Below are 25,489 nucleotides of genomic sequence, written 5' to 3' on the forward strand. Positions count from 1 at the left end.
AACACATTTTTAAGTTTAATTTGCATTATTAATATTTTCTCCATCACTTTTTTAAGTTGAGAAAACCAGCAAAACAACAAAGCAAGCCCTGATTCGTAATGCTTGCCAATTTCTATGGTGTAAATACCTCCACACTGGCCAATTGCAATCTACCAATGGGACATCACTGAATATGGGTTAGGAAGACATATGAACCATAGCATAGCACTGTATGTAGCAGTGGAAATGGAAAGAAGGGGACAGACTTGATAGACATTTAGCAAACAGAATCTTGAGGATTTGTTAGATGTCAAAGAAGAAGGAAGTTTGGGAAATATTGGACAGGTGGTGATGTCATCACTACCACAGGGACCCCCCCTGCGGAGGAGACAGCAGTGAAAGCACACATTTCATTTTGGATGGCTTCCCTCTGAGGGGCAGGCCAAACCACCAGGCTGAGAAGGCAAACAAGAAGCTTAATAAATGGGTATGGGGCTCAGAGAAGAACCCGAGTTGTAAATTTGGGATATATTGATTGAAATATTGGCAATGGATTAAACCATACAGGGAAAGACGTGGCGTGAAAGGGCTGAGACCTTGAAATATGTCATTTGAAGTCATCCAGCAGGTAATCAAGTCAAGGAAATTAGGAGAAAATAGGAGAGCAGAACACAGGCTATCATTAAAAAGCAGCACAGGTTTTAAAGAGGAAGAATGAATTTTGCAAAAAGATCAGGTAAAAAGAGGAAGGAGAGTGTCCTTTGCATTAGTGATTGCGGGTGTTATTGATAGCCAGAGCAGAGGCAGTTTCAGGAGAGAGCGGGAACCAAGACGCGAGTAGGAGCAGAACGACTAGAAAAGCAGGGCCGGCCGTCGCTCCAGCTCAGCCGTGCAGAGTGGGAGGCGGGGAGCTGGAAGTGTACGTGCGGTACAGGGAGGTCTGGGACTGGGAAAACGCGGTGGGTGCCGACCTGGTCAGGAGGGAAAGGCTGACCTTAGATCGAACTCAGTGATACTGAAGAAAAAGGTAGGGGAGAGGGATGGAGTCTGTGCTTTTACGGCTAAGTTTGTAGCTTTGGGGCAGAAACTGGTGTTGCTCTTGAAGCAAGAGACAAAGTAACCTATGAGAAAGGGGGTAACGGCGCACGGAATGCAACCAGGCTGGTCGTGGGAGTTCAGGACAAAGTGACTTGTAGGCGAGGGGCGAGGGGCGGTGGATCCGTCCGGTGACGCGCCCCGGCGGTTCGTGGGTCAGCAGGGGCAGGACGAGCTGGGCCGGAGGAGAGCCCGCTACAAACAGAAGCCCAGGCAGGACGCCCTGGGAAGTGAGCACGCAGTTCCTGGTCTGCTCCGAGAGGCGGAAAGTGGACACACACACATTTGAAACCACTCCTCCCAAGCAGGAAGACATCTAGAGTTCTGGCTGTTCCGATACGGCTCCTTTTCCCGCGGACACGCCGCAGTCTCTCCGCCGAGCGCGGCGCCAGCGCAATGCAGGCCTGGAGTCGGCGCCGCGCCCGGAAGGCAGCCAGGAGACTCGGCACCCGCGCCGGCCGTCCCTTCCCGCGCGGCCCAGCCGGGTCCCGCGCCCACAGCTCCACACCCTCCTCGCCGGCTGGGTCCGTGTGGCCCAGCACCGCCTTCGCCGCCCTGCTAGCGCCTCCTGGCCTGACGTCATCGCCGTGTCCACCAATGGGCTCAAAAGAGACCAGCGGCCGCGTGAAAGTGGCGGTAGAAGCAACCAATGGGCGCGAGGAGGGGGCGGGCCGAGGCGGGAGAGTGAGTGTGAGAGCGGCGCGCGTGGCGAGCTGCGGGCGGCGCGCGGCTCATGCGGGGGCGCGGCGCGGGGTCCCTCCCGCTGCCCTGCTCTGGGCGGGCACCGACAGCCGCCGGAGTTTCCGCTCCCGGGAGGGAGATGCCGCTCGGGCTCCTTGCAGGTAATGCGCGGGGCGGCCCCTGCAGGGCCAAGCGCGGCCGAGCGCGCCGCGGGACGAGCGGAGTGGGTGCGGGATGCCCGTTGCCACCGCGGGTCAGCCCGGGCCCTTCGGCGGCGCCGCAGGAGGAGTTGGCTCCAGGATCCAGTGGGGCCGAGCCGGGTCACGGAGGACGCGGGCCGCTGGCGCCCCGCTGTAAGCAGCACGCGGGACAAAGGAGACGGCGTGGAGGGTGCGCGCCCCGCCTGCCCGCGCCCGGCTCCTGTGCTCCCTTCTCCCGGGGCACGGTCACCGCCGCAGCCCTGCCCTTCCCCGCTGCGCGAGCGCTTCGTCCACCCGGGGCGCACCAAGCGCCTGCAGCGCGTCTCGGGAGCGGCCACCTGGCCGCGGGGCCCCGCGCCACCCCGCGCCTGGCCGCCAGCTGGCCGGGGCGCCCGAGATGGCTGGGCACCGCCGGGCCTCTTGGCCGCCTGCCCTGAGTTAAAGGCGGCTCCCCTGCCGCGCCGCGAGTGCCAGCGACTCCGTGCTGACTGCCGAGCAGAGCGGCGGGAGGACCGCGTGCCACCGGCCCAGGCGTCATGGGCCGCGAGCTGCCCCTTCCCCGCGCGGGCTTGGAGTTTGGGAAAGCCGAGCAGGTGGCGCAGCCGCCAGTGCCTCACCCCCGGCGAACTCCGCGGGGCTTCTGGCCTTGATGTTGTGACTGTGGGCTGTGTGTTTTCTTTCTTTTTTTATCCACACACAAAAGAAGGGAGGAGTTAAGAGGAAAGATCTAGCGGGCCTGTTGTGAATCAGCCCACATTGTCTTTACCCTGGGAGAGCAGATGGATGGGGAGAATTCCTTGAAAAATAGTTACAGTAACGAGTGGGTCCCCTGCCTGTCCCCTCTCGCTGCAGTCCCCACCGCACCTGGCGCACCCCAGATGGACGTGGGGTGCAGTGACTGGCTAACTTGGATGAAAAATGACTGCAAGCTAGCAAGCTGGAAACTTTCTAGGATAACACAACTGTGAATGTTGAGCCACACACAAGTCATTCTTGCTGTTGGCAAGCATGGCCCTCGCATGTCACTAAATTAAAAACCAGGATGGCAATCACAGGAGAAAGATGCTTTGAGTACATTTTGTTGAGCCCTGCATGGTGGAGGGCTGAGGAGGTGACACCCTCCCGTGCCTGAGGGCCCCAAGGAGGTGCAGCAGTTCACATCTCCGGAGGCTGGGTCAGAAATGACCTTATAGAGGTTTAATCTGATTTCCAGAGGCCCTGTCTCATCTCAGCCTGGCAGGGCAGCAGGCTGTGGGTGGATTATTACTGATGAGGTAGAAAGGCCAACCAGAGGCCAGCAGGCCCTTCAGTGCATGTGGAAGAATATTCCATAGTAGGTGCTGTGCTGCTGCTCTTTCCAGGGTAAATCATTTAGACTTGGTCTCCCCATTCCCATTTGCTGCAGGCCAGGCTGCTGTGTCCATTGTCATTGGGTCCCCAGCAATCACAGCTCACTGACTTGTTTTATTTGTTGGGGGTGGGATTTTTTTACCTTTCCACTGATGATTGATTACTTTGTTTTAGCCCTGTGAAAATAGAGGCTTGATGTTAGAAGTTTGAGAAATTGAGAATATAGACTTCTGCTTCTTTCCAAATTCAACTAGTGCTAGGGCCACTTAATTCTGAACACAGTGCAAAATCAGTACAGAAGTGTGATAGGGAACAGAGCAGAGCTTTATCTCTGGTAAAACTGGCTGGAGTGCTGCTTAGACTGAGCCCAAGGGCTCAGCGAGACTCCCTTCTAATACTGCATGAGGTGAATTTACCATCCAGGGGTGCCCAGGAGCCTGGACTACCCAGAAGGACATGGGCATCGCCTGGAGTTGAGGAATAGGGCCATGCAGCCCTATTCAAGGGCCCATCAAGAGAAAAACAGAACGTGTGCCTTCCTATTTCATGGCCTGGGTATCAAAAAAAGTAGACAGGGTCAGTCCACCTGTCTGTACCACCTCAAGCTCGCAAGGCTTTTACTCCTGTGCCAAGCCAGGATCGTTGCAGAACAAAGACCATTTACTGCTGGAGAAAGGGGAGTTGGGAACAGTATCTCTCTGTCACGCTGTGCAGTGTATGCAGGACATGGGGACGCCTGGCCAGGAAGCAGTGCCCTGGGTCCTCCCAAAACAAGGGTGCCCTTCTCTCAGGTGCATCAGGTCATCCGATGGGCTGCTGCTGCCCTTGGTCAGCCCAGCTGTGGGAATTAACAACCGATGACAACATCCTGTTCCCGAGACAGGCAGTCAGGGTCTAGGTACAAGGAACTAGTTTCTCCAAAATAATAACAGGAACTGATTGTTCCCATCCATTCTCTCCTTCAGTCCTTACCACACCCCCTGACGTAAGTAGTATACCCTATGCTGCTGATGAGGCACTCGTCCTTAGAAAGATTGAGTAGCTCAAGGTCATGCAGGTGACAGATCAAAATCTGTCTCCAGAGCCTGTTCTTTTAACTCCTGGGCTGGACACTGAGAGCTTTACATGGGTTCCTAACACACTGTAGCTGTTAACTGCATTTGCTCATGTGCAGTATTTTCTGAACTATCCCACTGTACACAGTAACCATAACGCCATACATGAACCCGGCAATTGTGAGCATTTTCAGGGACAGCAAAAAAGTGGGAACCTTGGAGACTCAGAGGGAAGCTGCGATGAGGAGGTGGGAGCCAGCCAGCAGGAAGCAGTAAGGTGGAGGGCAGGGCACGGGGCGGCGCCAGGTTCACAACTGTCTCTGCTGTGGAAGAGAGGAAGGCGATCATTCTGAGATGGGCTCAAACGTCCTGGTGACTCCCTGAGTCTGGGCCAGGCCAACCGGGGCACCTCAGGGGTTCAGGTCCACGGTCGGCCTTCTGTACATCTGGGCTGCGGGCCTGAGTACTGAAATTATTAGTTGTGTTATAAACATTCTGTGATCAGAAGTGAAGCAGGACAACTAATTTAGGACCACAGATGATTCAATATTCTTCCTTAAGGCCATGACAACCTTTTCTAAAATAATATTCAGATATTTGGGCCTACAGCAGATAACAACATCAGTCATGAGACCATTCGTCAGCTCACAGCTCGATTATGCATTTAAAATTGGTATAAAGTATCTGTTTTCCTCCACATTAATTTTCTAAATCAAAAAACACTTATTTCTTCTATTTAAGTCATAGGATCTTCCCAACTCTACAGTCTTATTTATTAATTTTGTTTTTTTCTTTTGTTTTAGTAGCAAGAGAAATTTCTGTAGCTGAAACATTGACAGAGGGGTTGGGGTATGCATGGTGGCCTATTGTGTTTGCAGCTATAATTTCTATTCAACCAAGGGTGTATCGTTTCAGTGAAAAAGAAACAAAGGCAGCAGGTAGTAGCTGGGATATTCCCTCAGGTGGAGAAGCCAGGGGACCAGCAGTGAGAGTTGCAAAGCCTTTCCTCTAAAGCATTGTAAATCGGGACCTCTTTTCAGCACCTGTAGAGAGACAATGTTATCGTGGGATATTGGGTTCTGTTGACTGTTGGGTCTGTCTCCACAGTCACTCAGATAGAAGCCTACGGAAAAGATGCCCATGACCTCAGATGGCCTGTGTGGCTCACTTACTGATTCCACGATCTGGGTTATTCCCTTGGAGACCTCGAAACAAATACATCTAAACTGCCTTCCAATCAAGGGGCTGGGATTCTTTTCCATGTCAGCATGAAAGGACTGGGGGCCAGGTCCCTTAGGAGGGAAGACAAGAGCCTCGGTACCAATACACCAAATATGAAAGAGGATTTTCAAAAGTAAACAGTTCTGTGCCTATGCCTTTACCATCCGTGAAGAAAGTACTCGTGACAGTAGCCACCTCCCTGAGCATTCATAATTGGCGGGCGGTGGTTCTCAGCACTTCAGGTGGCTATCTTGTTCAGCCCTTTGACAACCGTGTTTCATAGGCACCGTTATCATCCCTGTTTTAGAGGTGAGGAAACTGAGGCCCAGAGAGGTTAAGTAACTTTTCCAAAGTTACACAGGATTGGAACCTGAGCAGTTTGACCCAAACATAATCCTGATAAATCCAAAGAAAATACCTACTGAGGAGTGGTGGGAATGGAGACAGATAAAATGTTATTTGTGGAGTCATTTGATATTTATATGAGTCCCAAGGCAGAAAGCTCTTAGACAACTCTCACTATAGGAAGTTCTTACGCTTTGCAGAGTGGCACAGGAAGTGGACTCTGAGAAGGCAGGTCACATGACTATGGCCACAGAACTGATACATGGCAATGCTGAGAGACAGATGTTTCTGGCTTTCACATTTTGCCTGCTTAAAAGTTAGAAATAAGTGCATGTTTTTAACTTAACTCTTTCACCAGTATTGAAGGTCCTGTCCTCATCTGGAATAGCTTCCTCTCTTCTCCTTTAGGAAACAGCTCTGCCCTTTCTGGAAAAAGATATTGTCCCAAAGCAGTTAGTCCAGTGGTCTAATGTTCTCTCCTTCCTCTGCCTGTGTGTACGTGAACCTCTCAGCTTGCTGTCAGCTTTGCACCCAGCCTCTCACCTCTGTTAAACTCCTCCCTGCCAGCTTTTCATCTAATTAGCATGAGTGTGTAGTCCCCCAGGCAGACTAAAAGCTCTTTCAGCATCAGGACCACGTTTCATACCCACCTCCCCACATGCAGGATGCTGAGTGCCAACAATGAATATCAGTTTTTCTCGATTGGATGAAGCAAGATGATAAATTTTTTTTTTTTACTTTGTAAGTGGGTTCAAGGACTATAAAGAACTATTTGCCTTACAGGTTGATAAATGTAGGACCCCTTTGAATCAGTATTTCTCAAGATAATCCAGTATCAGAAACCCAAAGGCATCTGACTTAATAAGTCGCATTTGGGCCCAGGAGAACCTCCGTGTGTCCCAGGTGGTTCTGCCAACTAGAGTTTGAAAAACACAACTTAAAAGTTTTGAATGATCACATTCTGTAAACTCGAAGCAAAAGTGACTGGCTCTTATTCACTTAAGTTAAATATGCCTGCTGCAGAAACTTACTAACAACTTGTGGATGAATATTTCCATCGTGTCATTTTTCTTGCAGATTTCTAACCATCATAATGCTGGAGCCAGAGGCTGGCAGGCTGCAGCTTTCAAAATGGCCGAGTTGGACGCCAGTTTGGACCACATCATTCCGTCTTCTGTCCTTCCTCCTTCCTGGGCTAAGCTGGTAGTGGGATTTGTGTCCCTCGTGTGTTTCGCACGGAGCTACGATGGAGATTTCGTCTTTGATGACTCTGAAGCTATTATTAACAATAAGGTTTGTATCTCAGTTTCTTTTTTGGTAAACTTAATGTTAACCACTTGCCAGCGTCTCAAAAACAATCTAAGTTGATGTTAAATTATTCTCCGTGAACCTTTGGTTGAGCTTTTGCCTGGGCCCCAGTTGTGTTTTAGAGGTCCCATCTCTTTCAGGGCCATCTCCTTGATTTCCCATCTCCTTGATTTGGGGCCCCTTTTATTGTGGGAAGCAGGGTCTCCAACCTCTGCGTAGCCTCAAGCTTTACCCTCAATTGCGCATCCTGTCAGAGATGGGTACTGTAGGATTACATGGCAAGGGTACTGCAGGGCATTGCAGACCAAGTCTTTCAGTCTTGTTACAAATTTCCAGAGCTCTAGGCCAGAATTATTTTTTAAAAATTGAAAAAAGCATGCATTGGCTGCAGTGATGGGCAAGTCTGATCACCTGCCAAAAGGCACGTCCTAGGCAGCAGGCAGTGAGCTGGCTTCTTCTTTGCCCTTTGCTGATAGCATCAGGACAGCCTGCCGACAGCTGCTGAAGGACAAGGGCTGTGCCGCCCGTGGATGCTGCGCTTCCTGCCCAGTGCGTGTTTGGAGATTCAAATTTGCTGAGTTTGCAAAATGCCAGCCAGTGTTGCTCACCAGTGGGTGCTCTATCGGTGCAGGGAAAATGAGATTCTCTTCCACTCACTAACTGAGATGGGGAAGAAGAAATAGGTTCGTGGGAAGGGAAGAAAGAGGTTTAAGCAAACTAAAAGGAGTCTGAACAAGAAACTAGGAGACAGGGAGGGCCCAGAGGAAAAAGAAGGCTGAATGGCACAGGTCGGAGCCTTTGTTTGGAACAATCTGGTTACTCTGCAGATCCTCTGTGTGTGCCTGAACGTGAAGGGAGCCTGGAGGAGAGCAATCACTTCTCTCTAGGAGAAGCAGTTGTAGCAACTCTTTGTAACACTGTGGCTGAACGCTCTTAAAATTTTGAAGTCATGGATTCTGTCAAATATGGAAAAAGTCATTTTCATATTGACAATGTTGAGAAAAATTCTCTGTGTGACAAATGTATTCTGTGGGGCAGGGGTCGGGGGCATGACTTGGATACATACTTTATTTGTAACATACTGTAATTGATTTTCTCTGTTTTGAGGGCATGGACCACAGTATGGTTGGGGTTTGTTTTCAGTTCAAGTTCTCCACTTGTCATTTTCCTCCAGTTCACCCAGCAGTTACTGCAGATGTTTGTTTCATTTCTTTTTTAAGCTGTGCTTAAAAGAAGATGAAGTAAGTCTGGAGCTCTAAGCAAAGATATCACATTGGTGGCTTACTAGCGACAGAATTGCTTTTCTAACAAGGATATGAGGATATGACTGTTTTTTTAATTCCAATCTTCATTTCGGTGAGAGTTTCTTGACCCTTCCACCTTTATGACATGAGAGATGTATAACGTCGTTAACTCAGAACCTACCTCGAAGAGCTTGGTGAGCAAGGCTGGGGACATCATGAGCTCTGTCGTATATGGGATGGCCTGGTTGTGATTCTCCCTCCTTCCGTGTGGGGTAAAGCAGATGAAGCCGTTCAGTGGCTCTCCTGCACGTGCTCTTGGCAGTGTTTTCCAGAGCATCACACTGGACCCCCTTGTTAACTTGCTAGCCCTCCTTTTTTCCTTTCCTGTTTAATGAAAGGCACTCCACTGCTCATTGGCACTGAGCCTACAGTAATGTAAAACAGGCTGTTACTGGGTTTTATTGGTGTTAAAGACTGTTTTCCAGATGCTTCCTTGTATTGTGGAGTTGCCTTCTTCCATTGAGATGATGGTTTTCTTTGAGCCAGTGAAGCTAGCAGGAATATCAGACACAACGTCTTTTCCATAAATTATTATGAGGAAACATTGACCTTTCTTCCTGTGGCGCACCCCGCTGTGTGTAGGCTACACTTAATCAAATATTTAAAGCTTCGTTGGTGTTCATTTTCTGCTCAAAGGGAGGGAAGGATCCTCCGCCCAACACCTTTGCAGCTGAGCAGGTACTTGGACAATGCAAAACAAAATGGACTTCCAGTTTTGTAGCTGAGGAGACTGAGTTAGTGGTGGGTTACCCGACCTTCCCAAAATATCCTGCTGAGTCTTAGAGTGGGGCCTGTAGGCTCGAGGCCTCTGCAGCTGATACCCACTGGAAGGGCGCTTTGCCTCAGCATGGCTCCCTGGTGACACACTGTGCATCTCTCACCTGTCCACAAGCCTGTCCCTTTGAGTCAGCAGGAGCTTAAGGAGTAGCAACTACCGAGCTCCCCCAATGGGCCTGGACACCGCCTGCTCTTTCAGGCCATCCAGGAGTGGGCACACTGCTTCTGCTGGAGCCCCCCCTCACCTTCTGGTTGCCCTCAGCTGTGAAGAGCATCCAGTCTGGGTGCAGACGAAGGCACATGCTCACCGGCAGGTGCACCCACTGTGGGAGCCAGGAGCTAGTCAGGCAAAGAGGATGGGGTTTGGAGGCAGCCGGGCAGCCTCAGCAAGGTGGCCAGGGAGTGGGGGTGGTGATTTGTGCATGTGCTGGTGGCTGCACAGCCCGGAACCTGGTTTTCCAGCCCCCCCGGGGGTCAGGGATGCTTGCAGCCTCATTAAGCATTCCTTTCCTGCTTACGTTAATCAGGGTTGGTTTTCATTACTGCCACAAAGAGTCTTGGCCAATACACATGTGGTACTTAGCATATTATAATTTCCAGTCCCTAAAATATTACTGTTAAATTATGCCTTAAAGAGAAACTTAATATTCAGTTTTGTTACTTACTCCATAGTGCCTCATATCTACCTTTTTGGTTAGACACAGTTTTAAGCAATCTAATTTCACATTTAAATGTTAAAAAATAATGCATTTTTAAGCATCTGTAATACAGTACCAAAATAAATTACCTTAGTAATGAGATATATATATTTATAATATTTAATGATTTTTATCTTTAAAAATTATGTGGAAGTTCTCCTTCAATTTACTATCTGCTTAGCTTATGATCAAAAATGGGAAACTTTAAAATATATATACCTATCCAGTTTTATGTTTTAACTTGGATATTTTTGGGAAATCGCCTTATGTATTGGATGTGAGAGAGGGTAATAATGATCTCATTTAGCTATGTGGTCCACTCATTCATTCAACATGGATTAAGCACCTTCTGTGTACTGCCAGCAAACACAGATGTGGCCCAGACCTCATGGAGCCCCTGTCCAGGGGGCAGGCAGATAATAGTTCCAAATTACACATCACCAGTGTGCCAGGCACTATGATGCCCCAAGACCCACAGAAGGGGACTTGCATCAGCTCAGAAAGGTCATAGCTGTATGGCCAAGATGTGAACAATGGGAGGAGCTGAGCGGTGAACAGTCGTGGGGTGGCCATCTGGGTGGAGGCCTGCCCGTGCGAAGTCTCTGGGAGAGGGCCGGCAGGAGCTGTGGGGACCCGACCCAGGCCAGCAGTGGGAGCACGGAGTCTGTGAGCTGAGCCTGTAGCGCCTGTGAGCTGTAGCATCCACCTCAGGACCCCAGCTTTGTTCCAAGGTGGGGGAGCTACTGCAGTGTTTTAAGCAAGGAAGGGCGGGATGACCCACTTTGCATTTTGGAGAGAGCAACACGGAGAACATGTAAGAAGGTGCAGTGGACCCCCTAGGAGGACTGGCTGTCCTTTGTGAGTGAGGCCAGCAGCCGGGCCCCGGCCTGGTGGGAGAGACGGAGAAGGGCGGTGTGAGGGGCCTTACCCAGGAGCCCCCGGTGAGAGCCTAGGTGCGGGCGGAGGAGGGAGCCCTGCCTCCTTCGTCCAGAATGTGCTCTGTGTGTTCCTGCAGGACCTCCGAGCAGAAACGCCCCTCGGAGACCTGTGGCATCATGACTTCTGGGGAAGCAGGCTGAGCAGCAACACCAGCCACAAGTCCTACCGACCTCTCACCGTGCTGACCTTCAGGTGATGTGTGACAGCACGCTGTACGGTAGGGCCACCCAAGGCTTGTGCGTGATATTGTTCCAGGTTGTATGTGACAAGGTTCCCAGTGTCAAGGAGTCACATCAGTGGTTCCTAAGGAAGAGTAAACACTCACTCATGTGGATCTCCAAGAAGTGCATGCTAATTCCAGCTATTAGGAGTTAGGTCACAGGAAGTCAGAATGTGCATGAGGACATGTCACCTCGGGGCCTGCCTCGTCAGTGCAGGTAGTAAAAGTGTAACACTACAGAGGAGATTAGCATGGCCACTGCACAAAGAGTGACATGCAAACTGGTGGAAAACAGCCTGTATCTTGTACAGTTCCTGGAGGTTAGACCTTTTGCCGGGGAAACAAAATGAGTTAAGGCAACATGTGAAATTGTGTTTTTTTTCCCCACTACAAAAAAATAATAAGATGAAAACTTCCTACTGTTCCCAAGTCAATATGCAAAAACAAAATGAAGCTAAAAACAATCTCACCTCCCTTTTGCATTATAACAGAGATACTCATCTCAGAAAAGTTCCCATCACAGCTGTTTCTTGGGTGCTTTAAATGCTTGTGTGTAGATCTCCCAGAAAGTCATGGCAGTGATGAATTGGAAACCCTAGTAGTTGAAATGCAGTCAGAAATAAAAGTCCCTGACATGAGAAAGTTTCATTAGAGAAAGCCTGGTGGGCAAACTCTCAAGGAATACTCTTTTTGGATAAGCAAGTTACGTGATTATCTTAAATCCAGGTCCCAGTAGGGTAGCCAGGAGTAACGTGTGGTGTGTTATATCTTCTTGGAATGCAGTCTTGCCTCATTTGCACTTAAAAAATTGTCTAGCCTACCTTTTGCTTTTCCTCTTAAGTATTTTCTGTCTCACTCCCCTGAGATGCCCTCATCTTCCATTTTTCCCTCTGCTGTTAATTATCTTCTTACCTTCTTAGCTTGAGAGGAGTTGTTTATCTTGACACTGTTTTTACCCAATTTGCACACAGCCTTCCTCTTTAATAGTTTCACTCCCCAGCCTTTTCCTTGTGACAGTTTGCACTTTAGGTCACATGCATCAGCGCATCTAGTGTGCATGCCCTCCCTTTATTGCAGGATTAACTACTATCTGTCTGGAGGCTTCCACCCCGTGAGTTTCCATGTGGTCAACATCCTCCTGCATGGTGGCGTCTCTGTCCTCATGGTGGACGTCTTCTCTGTGCTGTTCGGGGGCCTGCAGTACACCAGTAAAGGCCGGAGATTAAACCTGGCTCCCAGATCATCTCTGCTGGCTGCGCTGCTGTTCGCCGTGCATCCCGTGCACACCGAGTGTGTAAGTACCGTCTGCCCACGGCATCCGCACTCTGTAAGGACGAGAAGCTGTCTCTTGTGTTGGTTCGTTCCCTAAACAGGCTTCCCCCGAATTCTCACACTGCTGTACCCTGCCGGGCTTTTGAAACAATTGTTTGTAGATCCGGCAGGTCTCTCTTTAAAAAAATGTAGAGTCCTATGTTGGTGAAGACTGTACATTGCCTAAAGACTTGGAATGTCTTTACCATTTAGCCAAAGGAAGGATGTTTATTTTAAAAATAAATTTATGATGTTGAAAGTTCATTTTAGTGCAGGTCTTTAAATGTTCCTTAGCTACCCAGATAACAGACGGTGGAGGCTGGATGTTTGGGCCCCATATCTGGTGATTATCCAGAGCACTTCCCTCCCCTTCACTCATTTCAAGAAACCTGTCCTCTGACCCCCCAGATCCCCACTCCCTGCTTCATCTGATGCCCTTGCTCTAGAGACCCCCTTGGATAAGCTACTCTTGGTTGGCTGCAGTTACTGTGTTCCCCGTAAGGGTTTGGGGTTCCAGCCTCAAACCCTGTAGATGGCCCGCAGCTGGAAGGCGCACTTCCTTCCCTCACATCGCCGCACACGAGGTCTGCAGGCCCCGCTGCCCCAGCTGCTCGTCTGTTGCTCCCTGCCCTGCTGCAGTGTCCGCTGTCCCTGCCTGTCTGTCCCGGCTCGTAGACGCACCCTCGGGGGCGCACGCAGGGATCTCCCAGCGAGCCGTACCTCCTGTGTGCCGGGCTCTGTTCGGTTCTGCCGCCACCCTGATATTACAGTGACTGAGTCACAGGCCAGAGGATTACGAACTCTCATTACACAGTCACTTCGTTCATGGAGTTGTACCGTCTGACCCTTCAGCACTCTGGCATACTTGTTCCAGATCTGTTGAACCTTTGTCCTTAGCTTCCTTCCTGGAAGATTTTTCGTGCAGGTGGTATTCACAGGTTGTATTCACCAGCTTGTTGAGTCTTAGTGATGGCGTGACACTGGGTTGCCACGTCCCCCTCTGTCAGGAGTTCACAGTACAAAGAGATAATCACCCTCAACATTGCTTATCTACCCACTGTAGAGGGAAACGACTCCTACAAGGCATTCTCTTTAGCTATTGTTTTATACATACTTGGCAGCTGTACGTAAATACAGTGATTTTCATACCAGTATGCATTCCCTTATCTCCACTTACGGAATAGTCTTTATTTCATCTCAGTATCATATATCTAGATGCTCTTTAAGAATAGATAAACTTACCAGCCATTAAAGTGACATCTAGAGAACTGAAGTAAAGCTTTGATATATGTGACACTCAGGTGCTAGTTAGTAAAGAATGCCACATAAACTAGACCATAATGCATGAGTGGATTTCCGTGTCTTTCATGCCGTGAAACATTTGGAGAACAATTACTGGAGTGATCAGTCTGAAGGAAATAAAACAAAAATTTTCTACTGCTTCATCGTCACTAAGGTAAAGAAGGGAAGGGTAGTCATCAGCTGTAGAAAGTACAGGGAAGGAAGTGGTAGGTTCTCATCTTACCTGTCAATCACTTTTAAAGCATTCTGCTTTCCAGGGTAACCCACTGAATCGGTTTTGGTCTGAAAGGAGGAAAAGGTGGCAGACGGAGCTTTGAACAATTTTTCCTGTGTCTTTTTCTACCTGCCTGATGGCTTCTACCACTTATTTCCTGCCTTCATCTTTCCAATCATAGTTTCTTTTCTAAATGTCATGCCCTGTGAGCTGATCACATTTTCCAGTTGACAGTCCACTGTGGGGACATTAGAAGCTCCGATGCCTGGAGCTGAAGGGCACAGCATGCAGGGTAACAGGGCTGTCCCGGCACACATGCATTGCTGACTGTCTGTCTCACAGAATAGCCGTCAGTAGGTTCAAACCGACTCGGCTTTCTCTCCAAAGCAGTTAGCTCCAGTCCTAAACCAAAACTTGAGAAGAAAACTGAGTGTAAGACAAGACCCTGTGGGGATAGTTCCACAGATTATTTTAACTGATGGCTAAGTCTAGTAAGTTTTTGCTTCCCAGTAACCAGGAAGTTTTTGTATTTCTGAAGTTAGGATTTGTTTAAGGGTTTTTTTTTACTGAAATCTTTTTCTTTCCTTCCCTTTCTTTTAAGGTTGCTGGTGTGGTCGGCCGTGCAGACCTACTAGGCGCCCTGTTCTTCCTGCTCTCCTTCCTTGGCTACTGTAAAGCCTTTAGAGAAAGTAAGCATGACGTTGGCCTTTTGTAATTTTGAGACGGGAAATTATCTATTTGTATAAGTTTATCCCTTTGAGGGAATGTGAATCAAAAGATCTCTCTTTGGATATGTGTGTTCATTCCATTGCTTTCCTTAGTAATACAAAGTTCATGCATCAGTTTTCACATGGGAGCATTCGTCAGGTAGTGAAGCCAAGAGCTTCCTTCATTCTTGGTAGTAAAAGAACTGTGATTGATTTATGTGACTTTATATATAGCAAAATTGTAGAGGAAAAGAAATGTTTGGTTATTTTTTATTAAAGTCTCATGGAGAAAAGAAAAACACTGCAACGTGTAGCTGTGAATATGCACCTGGACCGTGCGGTTCTTGTGTTTCCATTGTTCAAAAGTCATTGTTGGGGTTGAAATGACCAGTTTGGGGGTGGGGGACAGGGTAGAGGGATTGCCTGCTTATTAGAAGCAGTGCAGCATTGATTAACTGAGATACAACACAATCTGCATATTAATTCTACTCACTATATGAATTCTGATCATTTCCAAGTCAAGTCACGCCTCCAAATTGTTTTATCAGAGAAGTGTAGAAGATACATCCATAGTGAAACTATCCATCACATTACATATGTCATAATCTAAATACATTTGGCCCTTCAACAACATAGGTTTGAACTGTTTGGGGCCACTTACATGTAGATTTTTTTCAATACATGTATTGGGAAATTTTTCTGAGATTTGTGACAATTTTAAAAAACATGTTCTCTAGCCAACTTTATTATAAGAATACAGTATGTGATACATACACACAATGTGTGTTGATCCGCTGTTTATGTTATTGGTAAGTCTTCCAGGTAACAGTAGGTCATTAGGAGTTAAGTTTTAAGGATTTTCAACTGCTCAGGGCGTGGGGGAGATGGGGTCAGGGCGCGGGTCAGCACCCCACCCCGTGGGGATGTGAGGGGGGTGATTTCCTGTGGGATGCCAGGGCAGAGCGATTTGAGCACAGGCTGGGGGTAGGCTTCCTTGAGACTTTCCCGCAGTGTTTCTCAAAGCTTAGGAATGGTCCAGGGCTGCCAGGCCTTAATATTACTGTCATATACTAATGCTTGTACTTTTATTGTTCTTGTGAATTAAACTCTTCTCAGTAATGAAAGCGAGCACCCACTCAGGATTTTGTGTGTGTGTTGGGGCTGGTGACATGGAATAGCTCAGGGCTGGTAAACAGGGCTCGTGGGCCAAAGCCACACCACTCTCTTGTCTCAGGGCCCACAGGCTAAGAGTGGTTTTCTTTTTGCCAACTACGCGCTGGTCTGTTACTATCTAATTTAATGGGCACTGTAGCAAATACTAAGAATGATTTACATTTTTAAACAGTTAGGAAAAAAACAAGAATAGTATTTCATGACACGCACAAAGTTACGTGAAATTCAGATTTCAGAGGCCATGTGTAAAGCTGTATTGGAACGCAGGCACAGCCCAGCGTTTTCTTTTTGTGTCTGGCTGCTTTTGCCTCTAGTCTCAACCTGCAAAGCCTTACAGCCTGGTCCTTTACAAACTTGCCGACCTCTGGTGGTTCACTGGGATGCTGTCACCGTCCAAGTGGTTCCAAACAGTTTTTTGAACAATGATTCATAGTTTCCAGCAGGAAGTTTTTTACTTATGAACATAGATGAATTAGCTGTTAGTATAATAGCTGGCATCTATGGAGTGTCTGCTACCACCCGTGTGTGTGTATTTTTTTCCTCATTTAATTATGTAACACTCTTTTAAGGTGGGTGGAATTACTTTTCCCACTTTCCAGATGTAAGACTCAGAGTTCAAGTAACTTTCCCAGGTCACCCAGCTACTTATAGCAGAACTGGGTTCGTACTGGGCTCTAACTCACTTCAAAGCCAACAGCAACTGCACTGCGCTCTTCTGCCGCCCCATACTCTTGACACGAATGAGGCCAGCTTATCGAAACAATCATTAAAACTATCCAGGAAGTACCATTCACTTCTGTGAACGAACTGTTAAACTATTCGGTGTGATAATGTCATTGCAGGTATGTTTTAAAAACAATCCTTTTCTTTTAGAGACACATGCTGAAATATTTATGGATAAAATGGCATCATGTCTGGGATTTGCTTCAAAGTAACGTCAGAGGAGGCAGGAGCTGTGCAGCAGCACAGACGAAGCCAGCTTGCCCAGAAGTTAATGTTCAAAAAGCTGAGTGATGGGGACCTAAGGGATAGGATCTCTACTCTTACATGTTTTTTTTTTTAAATAGCTGTTTTATTGTTGTTGTTTTATAATGGCCAGGTGAATCACCAGATTGAGAATCAGCAGATTTTGATGACATACATTTTTAATCATTAAAACATTTAAGATTCCAGATGATGTATTTTTAAGGACCTTTTTCCCTTCTAACATTACATATAAGTGAATAGTTAATGATTTAATAATTTTGTTATGGAATCAGGAGGGAAATTTTAAATGTAATCGTATAATTTAGCAATTAAACACAACTTAAAAAATTAGAATAAGCAACTGGAATAAATTTACAAAATATTTGATAGAAAGGAACACAGGGGGTATAGAAGTTTAAAGTCAGACAATAAAATGAATGCCTGTGAACTCATCTCCCAATTTTTTAAATGTCACCCTTTCTGAAATGAGAATAAAGACACCTGATTCCCTTCCCATCCCCCACACATGATCTCTGGCCCTTTGCCCCCATGGACCATCCCTGAGGCTAAGTTTCTGCCTCTCCCTGAGGTCTCTGTTGGCTTGGGAGACAACTATTTAGAAGGTGGAATACCATCTCCTTCCTTCTGTCCCTCCCTGCAGCTCCCAGGTGGTGTCAGTCCCTGAAATAAATGTCAGTGGGCCACTTACCTTACTGTCTGCTCTCAAAGATCCTGAAAGAGCTTCTAGCACAAGTTTACCTTTCAAGAAATGCTATCCTAGGTGGAAATAGCACACAGAACAGATGGTTCTCTTGTGATTTTGTAATGTCTCATAAATTAGTGGGTATTCACTAGCAGACACAAAACAATGAATTAGTTATACTATTTAAATTTCAATCATCTTTTTTCCCCTTGTATTTATTGTAGCAAAATATACATAACATAAAACTGACCATTTTATCCATTTTTAAATGTACGACTTCAGCGGCAATAAATGCACTCACATTCTTCTGTAACCATCACCACCAGCCTTGTCCAGAACTTTTTCACCTTTTTTTTTGCAAAACTGAAACTCTGTCCCCATTGAACGCTAACTCCCCATTCCACTTCCCTCGGTCCCTCGCAACCACCGTTCTATTTTCTGTCCATGAATTTGACTATTCTAGGTACCTCATGAAAGAGGAGTCATACAACATTGGTCTTTTTGTGACTGGCTTATTTCACTTAACATAATGTCCTCAAGGTTCATCCATGTTGTTGCATGTGACAGAATTTTCTTCCTTTTTAAGCCTGAATACTATTCATTGTGTGTATGGACCACAGTTGTGTTTGTCCATTCATCTGTCATGGATCATATGGACTGTTACCACTTTTTGGTTATTCTGCATAATGCTGCTTTGATCACTGTTGTACCCAATAGATAAGGGTTAAAGAAGTCTGTTTTTTTTTTTTTATTTTTTCTTCAAAAAGACTTAGGACAGGATTGCAAACTCTACTAGGTTATACTGTATTGTTTTGCTTTCTAGGTATTTATTGTTATATGCTCAGAACATCCATAGTGAAACTATCCATCATTTCCAACAGTGGATTGGAAAGAGCCCATGAGATTTTTTGCTCACCTCCCCTCCTCCATCTTGTCCTGTACAGGCTGCACATGGGGCTCAGGTTGTCTTGGGGCACCTGTTCTCTCACACCTGTGACTCCACTAAGTCACAGCAGAAGGGTGGCCCCAGTGCCCCAGATTGTGCCATGCTCACTCAGGTCTTAGCTATACCCGACCACTCCCTATCCTCTTTTATTACTGTTATCATACAGAGATAAAACCACCAGCTTTTCCTATGAATCATCATTTTCTCATATGGCAGAGAATTTAGGGACTGCCGAATAGAATACCTTCAAGTACAGAACATAGTGGTGGGCGCTTTCTTCCCCACACTGATAGTTAACTTAGCAGTAAGTCATGTCCAGCTCTTCCTGGGCTTGGGATCTCCCCACCTGGGAGGATCCTAAGGGGACACATGGCCTGGAGATTTGGAGAAGGGTTTGCACTGCCCTAACCTCAGCACATTGAGCACCACCCCGTGGCTTTTCCATCAGACTGAATCAGCCCTGTGAGTGGGAGAGAGAGAGAGAGGGCGTCCATTTACTGCCTCACTGTTATGTTCATTAAGACAGTGGCATTTCCTGTTCCTAAGTTGGCAAATAAATCTGAATTTACAGTTATGGATGATGATAATTTATCAGTGGTCATATTTTTCCTGAAGAAAATTAAAAAGTCTGTTAACTTTTCCCAAAGACAACTCAGAAGTTTCATGAAGTATCATTACTGTAGCATATCTTCTCTTAAGAGTATCTATCTACTCTCTAGTCTGAATATATGTCAGTCATCAGAAATTCTTTTTGAAGAAAATACTAAATGCTGATAGATTTAACATCATTTAGAAGATAAAATAATACCTCTCAGTACTTCCAAAGATTGCTCTTGTGAAATAATGGAAAAACTATCAGGAGACTAAAAAAACATTCTTCTGTCAAGTGAATAGCCATTCATTAGCCTCCTTTAATAAGTATCCTCACAGAATAGAGGATAATATAAAACTAGAGACATTTTATATTCTTTTCCTGGATCCTTTATTAACCTTTTCTCTGTTCCATTTCACAAATGTACATACCCTATGTATATATCTGGTTTTAATTCATTGCAAATTATAAAATTATTTCCAAGAGCCATCCATAAAAAAGATAAATTTTTTAATAAAGCCTTTGGTAACTAATACCAAAAGTTAAAGTGCTTCATATCTGATGGCTTTTCAATTAATACTTTGATTCCTGAGAAATCAGGGAAGGATATTCCAGTATTAATGGAACTATGTTAACTGTACATAGCAATAGGACCTTCCTTTTTTGGCCCAGTAGCATTTAACACTTATAGCATGTTTACTTTAAAACTGAAAAGAGAATGTTAGGCCTTTCATGGGACATCTGAAGATGTTTATGAGAAATTAACCTGGAAATAGTTCATGTTTGCACAGCGATAGCAGTGGGTGGTGTGGCTTCTGTGGAAAGCCTTTTAAGATTAGGAATAGATTTTCATTTTCATTTGATTGCAGTTACTTAGTTATTTAGAAGATAAATGGATTGATGAGGAAGCCTTTCTGTTGACCTTTGTTCTACAGGCCACCCCATCTTCTCAAGAGGTTTGCCCCTTCCCTTGAGCCTTTTTAGGAAAAGGAAAGAGTAGATTAAAACAGAACCCTCACTCTGGGATGGTCCTTTGCAGCCACCACAGCATATTTATTCCTTGGAAAATTCAGAGCTACAGAAGGTTGCCCCTTCGTATTCATGCAGGCTTGGTGTGTTGACTCTTTTGAAAGTTACCATTGGCCAAGGACTTCTGTGTCCCTTCTGTCCTCTAACTTTATCCACCGGCTTTCAGATCATAGTGGTTTTCTCTTGGGAGACACACCAAGCTGCACTCTTCAGCAATCTGAGTTGGTTTTCCCTGCAGTTTTCAGTTTTCATTCACTGTTTCACATCACAGGCAGCCAAAGGCATGAGAATCCTGCCTCCCAAGTCCCTTGTAGGTTTGGAGGCACAGAGCGACCTGGATTCTTAAGAGAGGGGCTTATAATCAGTTATTAGGTACTTGGGGGAAGTCCTGCGTCCCAACATATGGCGCTTTCCCACCCCAACAGCAAGGTTCTGTGCCCTGAGCCCCGCCCGCTGTGACCTCAGGCGTGAGCGCCCTCTCCCTTACTTTGCTCCAGCTGTCACCAGAACAGCCCCATTGCTCTGCCAGCCTCTCCCCTCCCCCAGGCCCCCTTTGTCTCATTATCCCCCAAACTGGGGCCGATGAGGCTGGTAGAGCCTTTCCTAGTCTGTTCACAGGTGCGCTGTTTTCAGCTGCTTTTCTGTTCCAGATTTTTCCATACTCCTTTGTAAATGTGCTAGGAATAGAAACTACTTATTTGTTTATAGATAAGAATTCTGAAATAATGCTTAAACATCATGTTAACATTCAATTTCATACCTGTGGTGGCTAAGAGACTTTTTTAAGAGAAACTAGGCTTTCATAAAACTAATACCATTACCTAGAAGCAGAAAGAACCCTACATAAAAATAATTCTGGTTAAAGCATTCATGATTAGACACTGTCGCTGATTCTATTCTAAAATAGCATAGAGGCTTATCAATTTTGGTCATTCTTTCACCAATAATTAATCAAACATTAAGGATATCCTTTGTACCAGGCCCTATGTCCGGTGGGGGGGATACAAATGCTAGAAAAACACAGTCCATGTCCTTGAAGGGCTTACAGTCCAATATATTTGGATTGAAATACAGCTGCAGGATTCAGAACACTCCAGGGGAGGAAGGTTCTGGTCTCCATATTCCCCTGCCGGCTCTTCCTCCCCAGACCCGTCTCACAGCAAGCACTTGGTAAGCTCTCTCCTTCTTCTCATGGTGCATTTATGCAGAGCTGATGTTATGGCTTTTATACTGCCAATTTCTTTTTCTGTGTGTTTGTCCTGAAATGCACATTTTGAAATTTTTTTAAATAGATATAACTGATATATAGTAACTGTATTAGTTTTCAGTGTACAGCATAATTACATGTGTGTATGTGTAGTGAAACGATCCCCACAATAAGTTTAATTAATATCTATCACCACATACACTTTTTCCTCTTTATGAGAACTTTAAAGATCTACTCTCTTAAAACTTTCAGATGTACAATGCAATATTGGTAACTATAGTCACTCTGCTGTGCGTTGCATTCCCTGGACTTATAACTGGAAATTTTTACCTTTTGACCATCTTCATCCATTTTGCCCACCCTGCATCGTCTGCTTCTAGCAGCCACCAACCTGTTCCATCTATGAGTTTGGTTTTTTAGATTCCAAATTTAAGTGAGATCATACAGGATTTGTCTTTCTCTGATTTATTTCACTTATCAAAAGGTCCATCCATTTGTTGCAGATGGCAAGATTTCCTTCTATTTTATGCCTAAATAATATCTGTGTGTGTGTGTGTGTGTGTGTGTGTGCGTGCGCACACGCATTTATGAAGCACATTTCTGTATCCATTCACCTGTTGATGGATTCATAGGTTGTTTCTATGTCTTGGCTCTTGTAAATAATGCTGCAGTGAACATGGGGATGTAGTAGTCTTTCAAGATGATGATTTTGTTTCCTTGAGATAAAAACTCAGAAGTGGGTAGTTCCATTTTATACTGCTGATTTCTCTATTTAATTTCCTTCAGTCCAAAAGAGCAGAGCCCTTGATACTAATGGACACTCAGGTATATATATTTTCCTTTGGATTTTGAGATATTTTAAGAAATAGTCACACATTTTTAATTTTTCCCTATCTAGTTGGTGTGGACTATACAAAAAGTCAAGCAGTAAACACGTGTGTTTATTGTCATGGTGATGATGATTCTTTGCTCCAGTCACTCATGTTATCCACGTGTTTGTAACTGTTCAACCAAGAATCAGAGTTCTTTTATGGTAGAAGTTCCGTCCAGTATTTATTGGATACAAACAGTAATGCTATGTACTGGATAAATTTCATGTTTAAAGTGACCTGCTCTTTGTTCTTTTTTGGATCTGAACATAAATTCAAAGAAAGGTCTAGCATTAGTTATATAGAAACTTCAAGTTCAACAGAAGGTTTTACAGAGGAGCAGATTTAACATTTTTATAAGGAAACAAAGCATTGCGTACTCTGAATTCACGATTTAACTGGTGCAGAGCTCTTGCAGATGAGGCATTTCTTTTTGAAAACCTTATTCGCTTTCATTAGAGATGTGATCTGTGACGCTCTGCACAATTTTAACCACCTGAGTTTCTTAACAAGCAATTCTTTGCTAACCTCTGGAATCCTGGCATTTTGAGAACATTTTTAAAAACCTGTTCATGTAACATTTCTCCCCACTTGGTTTTTAGTTTGTTTGTTTGGTTAGTTGGTTGATTTTGTTTTTTGTGCTTAGACAGAATATCTGCAAGCAAGATCTTTTGCAACAGAATCCTTTTTTCAAAAGGAAAATGTCCTTGTAAAGGAAGCATAGTTTTTCTTAAACAAAAACTCTAAGTCAGATGAAGTCAGTGGTGCACTGGGTATTATTTCTAATGCCCAGAATAAAAAGTGTTATTCTTATGATGAAACTTCATGTCAATATTTATATCTCTCTTAAAGCCCAGTATTTTAGATTGGAAACAGATCATCTACCTGCACGATAAACTTGGTAAAATAGCCTAACAATTTCTTCTCTAAATGAATACCTTAAAATACTTGTTTCATGGGAGTTAGCACTCATAGGGAAATTTAGTCTCATTTGTAATGGGGGGGAGAGAATCCTTTCAACAGGAGAATGAATTTGCTACATACCTAGAATAACCATTTTAAATTCTGAACAGTTATAAACAAGATCCCACATGTCCGTTAAGTCGTCTACCTGGCCGTATTCCTCTTTTTACCGTGGTTCTAGCAGCTAAATAGGATCTCTTTTATTCTCAGGATATCATTCCCTCATATTTTCATTCTGATTTAAGATGTCTGTTTTTCTTTGGCTTAGGATCATGCAACCTAAAAATAATAGGGCGATTGTGTAACTCACATAGTGTATGAGTTGTCTTCAGATTGTGTGTGTGTTGCTAATTCTGACAGTGGTATTGATGTGTATTCTTTTTTCTCTGCCTTAATGTTTCTTTGGTTTCTACATTGTTCAGTTTTCCCCAAATGGCCCCGTATTTGAGAATGGCAATGCCTGACTTCTTTCATTCTGCGGGGGGAAGAAGCACTGCGTGGCTGGCTCCAACTTTTGGAACATGAATCTGATGCTCATTGTGTTGTTCTGGCAAAGGGAGTCCGGGCCACCTGTCCGGGTGGCATGGTTCCCACACACAACAGGACATGCCAGCTTCAAGGCGTGGAGATGCCAGGCATCGCGTGGTGAAGGGATAGCTCATACAATGTGATGCTTTTTCTGAAAGAAGATCTTCCCCCTGGAAAGTGGTGCCAAATCCGAAGCACACGCTTCATTAAATCGCTTACATCTGTTGGCACGTGTGGGTGTGAGCGCTGACGAGTGTCTTTCTGTTGGCGCATTTGGGGGGTGTTTCCCCCTCTGTTCCCTCCACTCCATTAGACTTTGCCTCCATTTACCTAAGTGATTGAGTTATCTTAGATAATGGAGATATATACTGAAACAAAGAAGATGTTTTCTAGGCCATTTTATTAAGTTCTGGGTGATAAACTTGATGTTTGCTAATGCTGCATAATTTTCCTACTGCAAGGTGCCTTAAGTGATGAGAAATGTTGCACGGTGTAAGAATATTTCTTTTTCTTCTTCTTCTTCTTCTGGGTCACTGGTGCTTAAAATTTAGCAGACTGGATGTAGATGAGCCAGAGAACTCGGGAAAAGGTGACATCCTGAGATGCTTACTGCTGTGCCGCAGTTAGAATTCTGTATTTGGGAAAGATTTTTTTTCAATAAAAATATTCAGAAATACAACTGCGCTGAAAGTGACATCTGCCTCTCAGAGTTTATTTTTACTGTTTTTAACAGTTACTTCTAAATTTAAAGTTAATCAATTTTTGTTATATGCTTATAATATTTCTTATGTAATTTTTAAAAATATTTTATTTTCTCAAAAGACAGCCTCTTACATGAAGGGGATTTTTTCCTCTGTGAGGAGATTCAGAGACTAAAGTCAAATGAAAAGGCATGTCTTTTGGCTGTATTAATTATCAACTTTTTGTTATTAAATTATATTTTGTAATTGCATAAGAAATATATTAATATAATAAGACTTCTGATAAGTATGGAGATAAATGAAACAATTGATTCAACAAATACTTGTTGAATGCCAACTATATCCAAGGTGGTCTATCATTATCTGTTTCAGTTGTCTTAAAAATGCTAAAACTTACAAAAAAAAAATAGCTTGTATTAGTTACTAAATAAGAACGTATAAAACACAAAGTCTAAATTCATCTAATTTATGTGGTATATTGGCAATTTTTAGCATTAGTCACCTAGACAAATCAAGACTCAAAGAAAATCTTAATTGGGGAAATTAATGGATAAAACTATGCAAGAGCAGGTCGTCTTATGCTAGAGCAAAAGCCTTCTAGGCTGAGCTGTCCCCAAACTCAGGGCCAGTGTCCCCATTGATTATTTAGTTCTTATCAGGCCTGTCTTCCTCAAACCCAGTACCAGGAGCTCTTTGTCAATGCGATGTAGGTTGGCCTTGGTTTATCACGTGCGTGCATGCCACGCATTCTAAAGGGGACCACTTTACAAATTTGATTTATATGAAATAGTTATAAAATAATTAATTAAATTTGGTAGTGTGTGTGCATGCTTAGCTTTATGACTCCTGATAAAATATCAAGTAGCTACTCTCATAGGGGTTGAGGAAGAAGGAGTTGGACTTAAATAGGAAAACTCATTTCATGTTTTCCGAGTTGTCAAAGGCAGACTTGGAGTACAAACCTAGCCATGTGCAAACCATTTCACCCGTGAGCTGGGTCTCTGAGCACATGGTGTGGACAGTGTTGTGCTAAATACAACATAAGCCATACATGTCGCTTAAAAATTTCTAGGAGCCACATTATAAAAAGAAACAAGTTAGGTGAA

The 25,489-nt window shown here is 44.9% G+C and overlaps 1 protein-coding gene and 1 non-coding gene across 4 annotated transcripts in view; both read left to right on the plus strand.

Annotated features, from left to right (window-relative positions):
• The first annotated feature begins 1,376 nt into the window (after nt 1–1,376).
• TMTC4 (transmembrane O-mannosyltransferase targeting cadherins 4) overlaps nt 1,377–25,489 on the plus strand; it is a 57,941-nt gene continuing 33,828 nt past the window's right edge. Inside the window, exons 1-5 of one of the 3 annotated variants that reach the window (XM_037024889.2) lie at nt 1,377–1,710; nt 7,004–7,219; nt 11,029–11,144; nt 12,250–12,466; nt 14,601–14,688. In XM_037024889.2, the coding sequence (XP_036880784.2) occupies nt 1,471–1,710; nt 7,004–7,219; nt 11,029–11,144; nt 12,250–12,466; nt 14,601–14,688 (877 nt within the window). In that variant the 5' untranslated portion in view covers nt 1,377–1,470. Of the gene's footprint in view, nt 1,711–1,730; nt 1,917–7,003; nt 7,220–11,028; nt 11,145–12,249; nt 12,467–14,600; nt 14,689–25,489 lie in introns of those variants that run through there. The other 2 variants (XM_073212397.1, XM_037024890.2) reach the window with 2 other exon arrangements.
• Nucleotides 11,371–11,476, plus strand: LOC118973655 (U6 spliceosomal RNA). Its single transcript, XR_005063146.1, has one exon. It is a non-coding gene; the product is annotated as a U6 spliceosomal RNA (small nuclear RNA).

The sequence above is a fragment of the Manis javanica genome, chromosome 9 (assembly GCF_040802235.1).
Source record: "Manis javanica isolate MJ-LG chromosome 9, MJ_LKY, whole genome shotgun sequence".
Classification (NCBI taxonomy): Eukaryota; Metazoa; Chordata; class Mammalia; order Pholidota; family Manidae; genus Manis; species Manis javanica.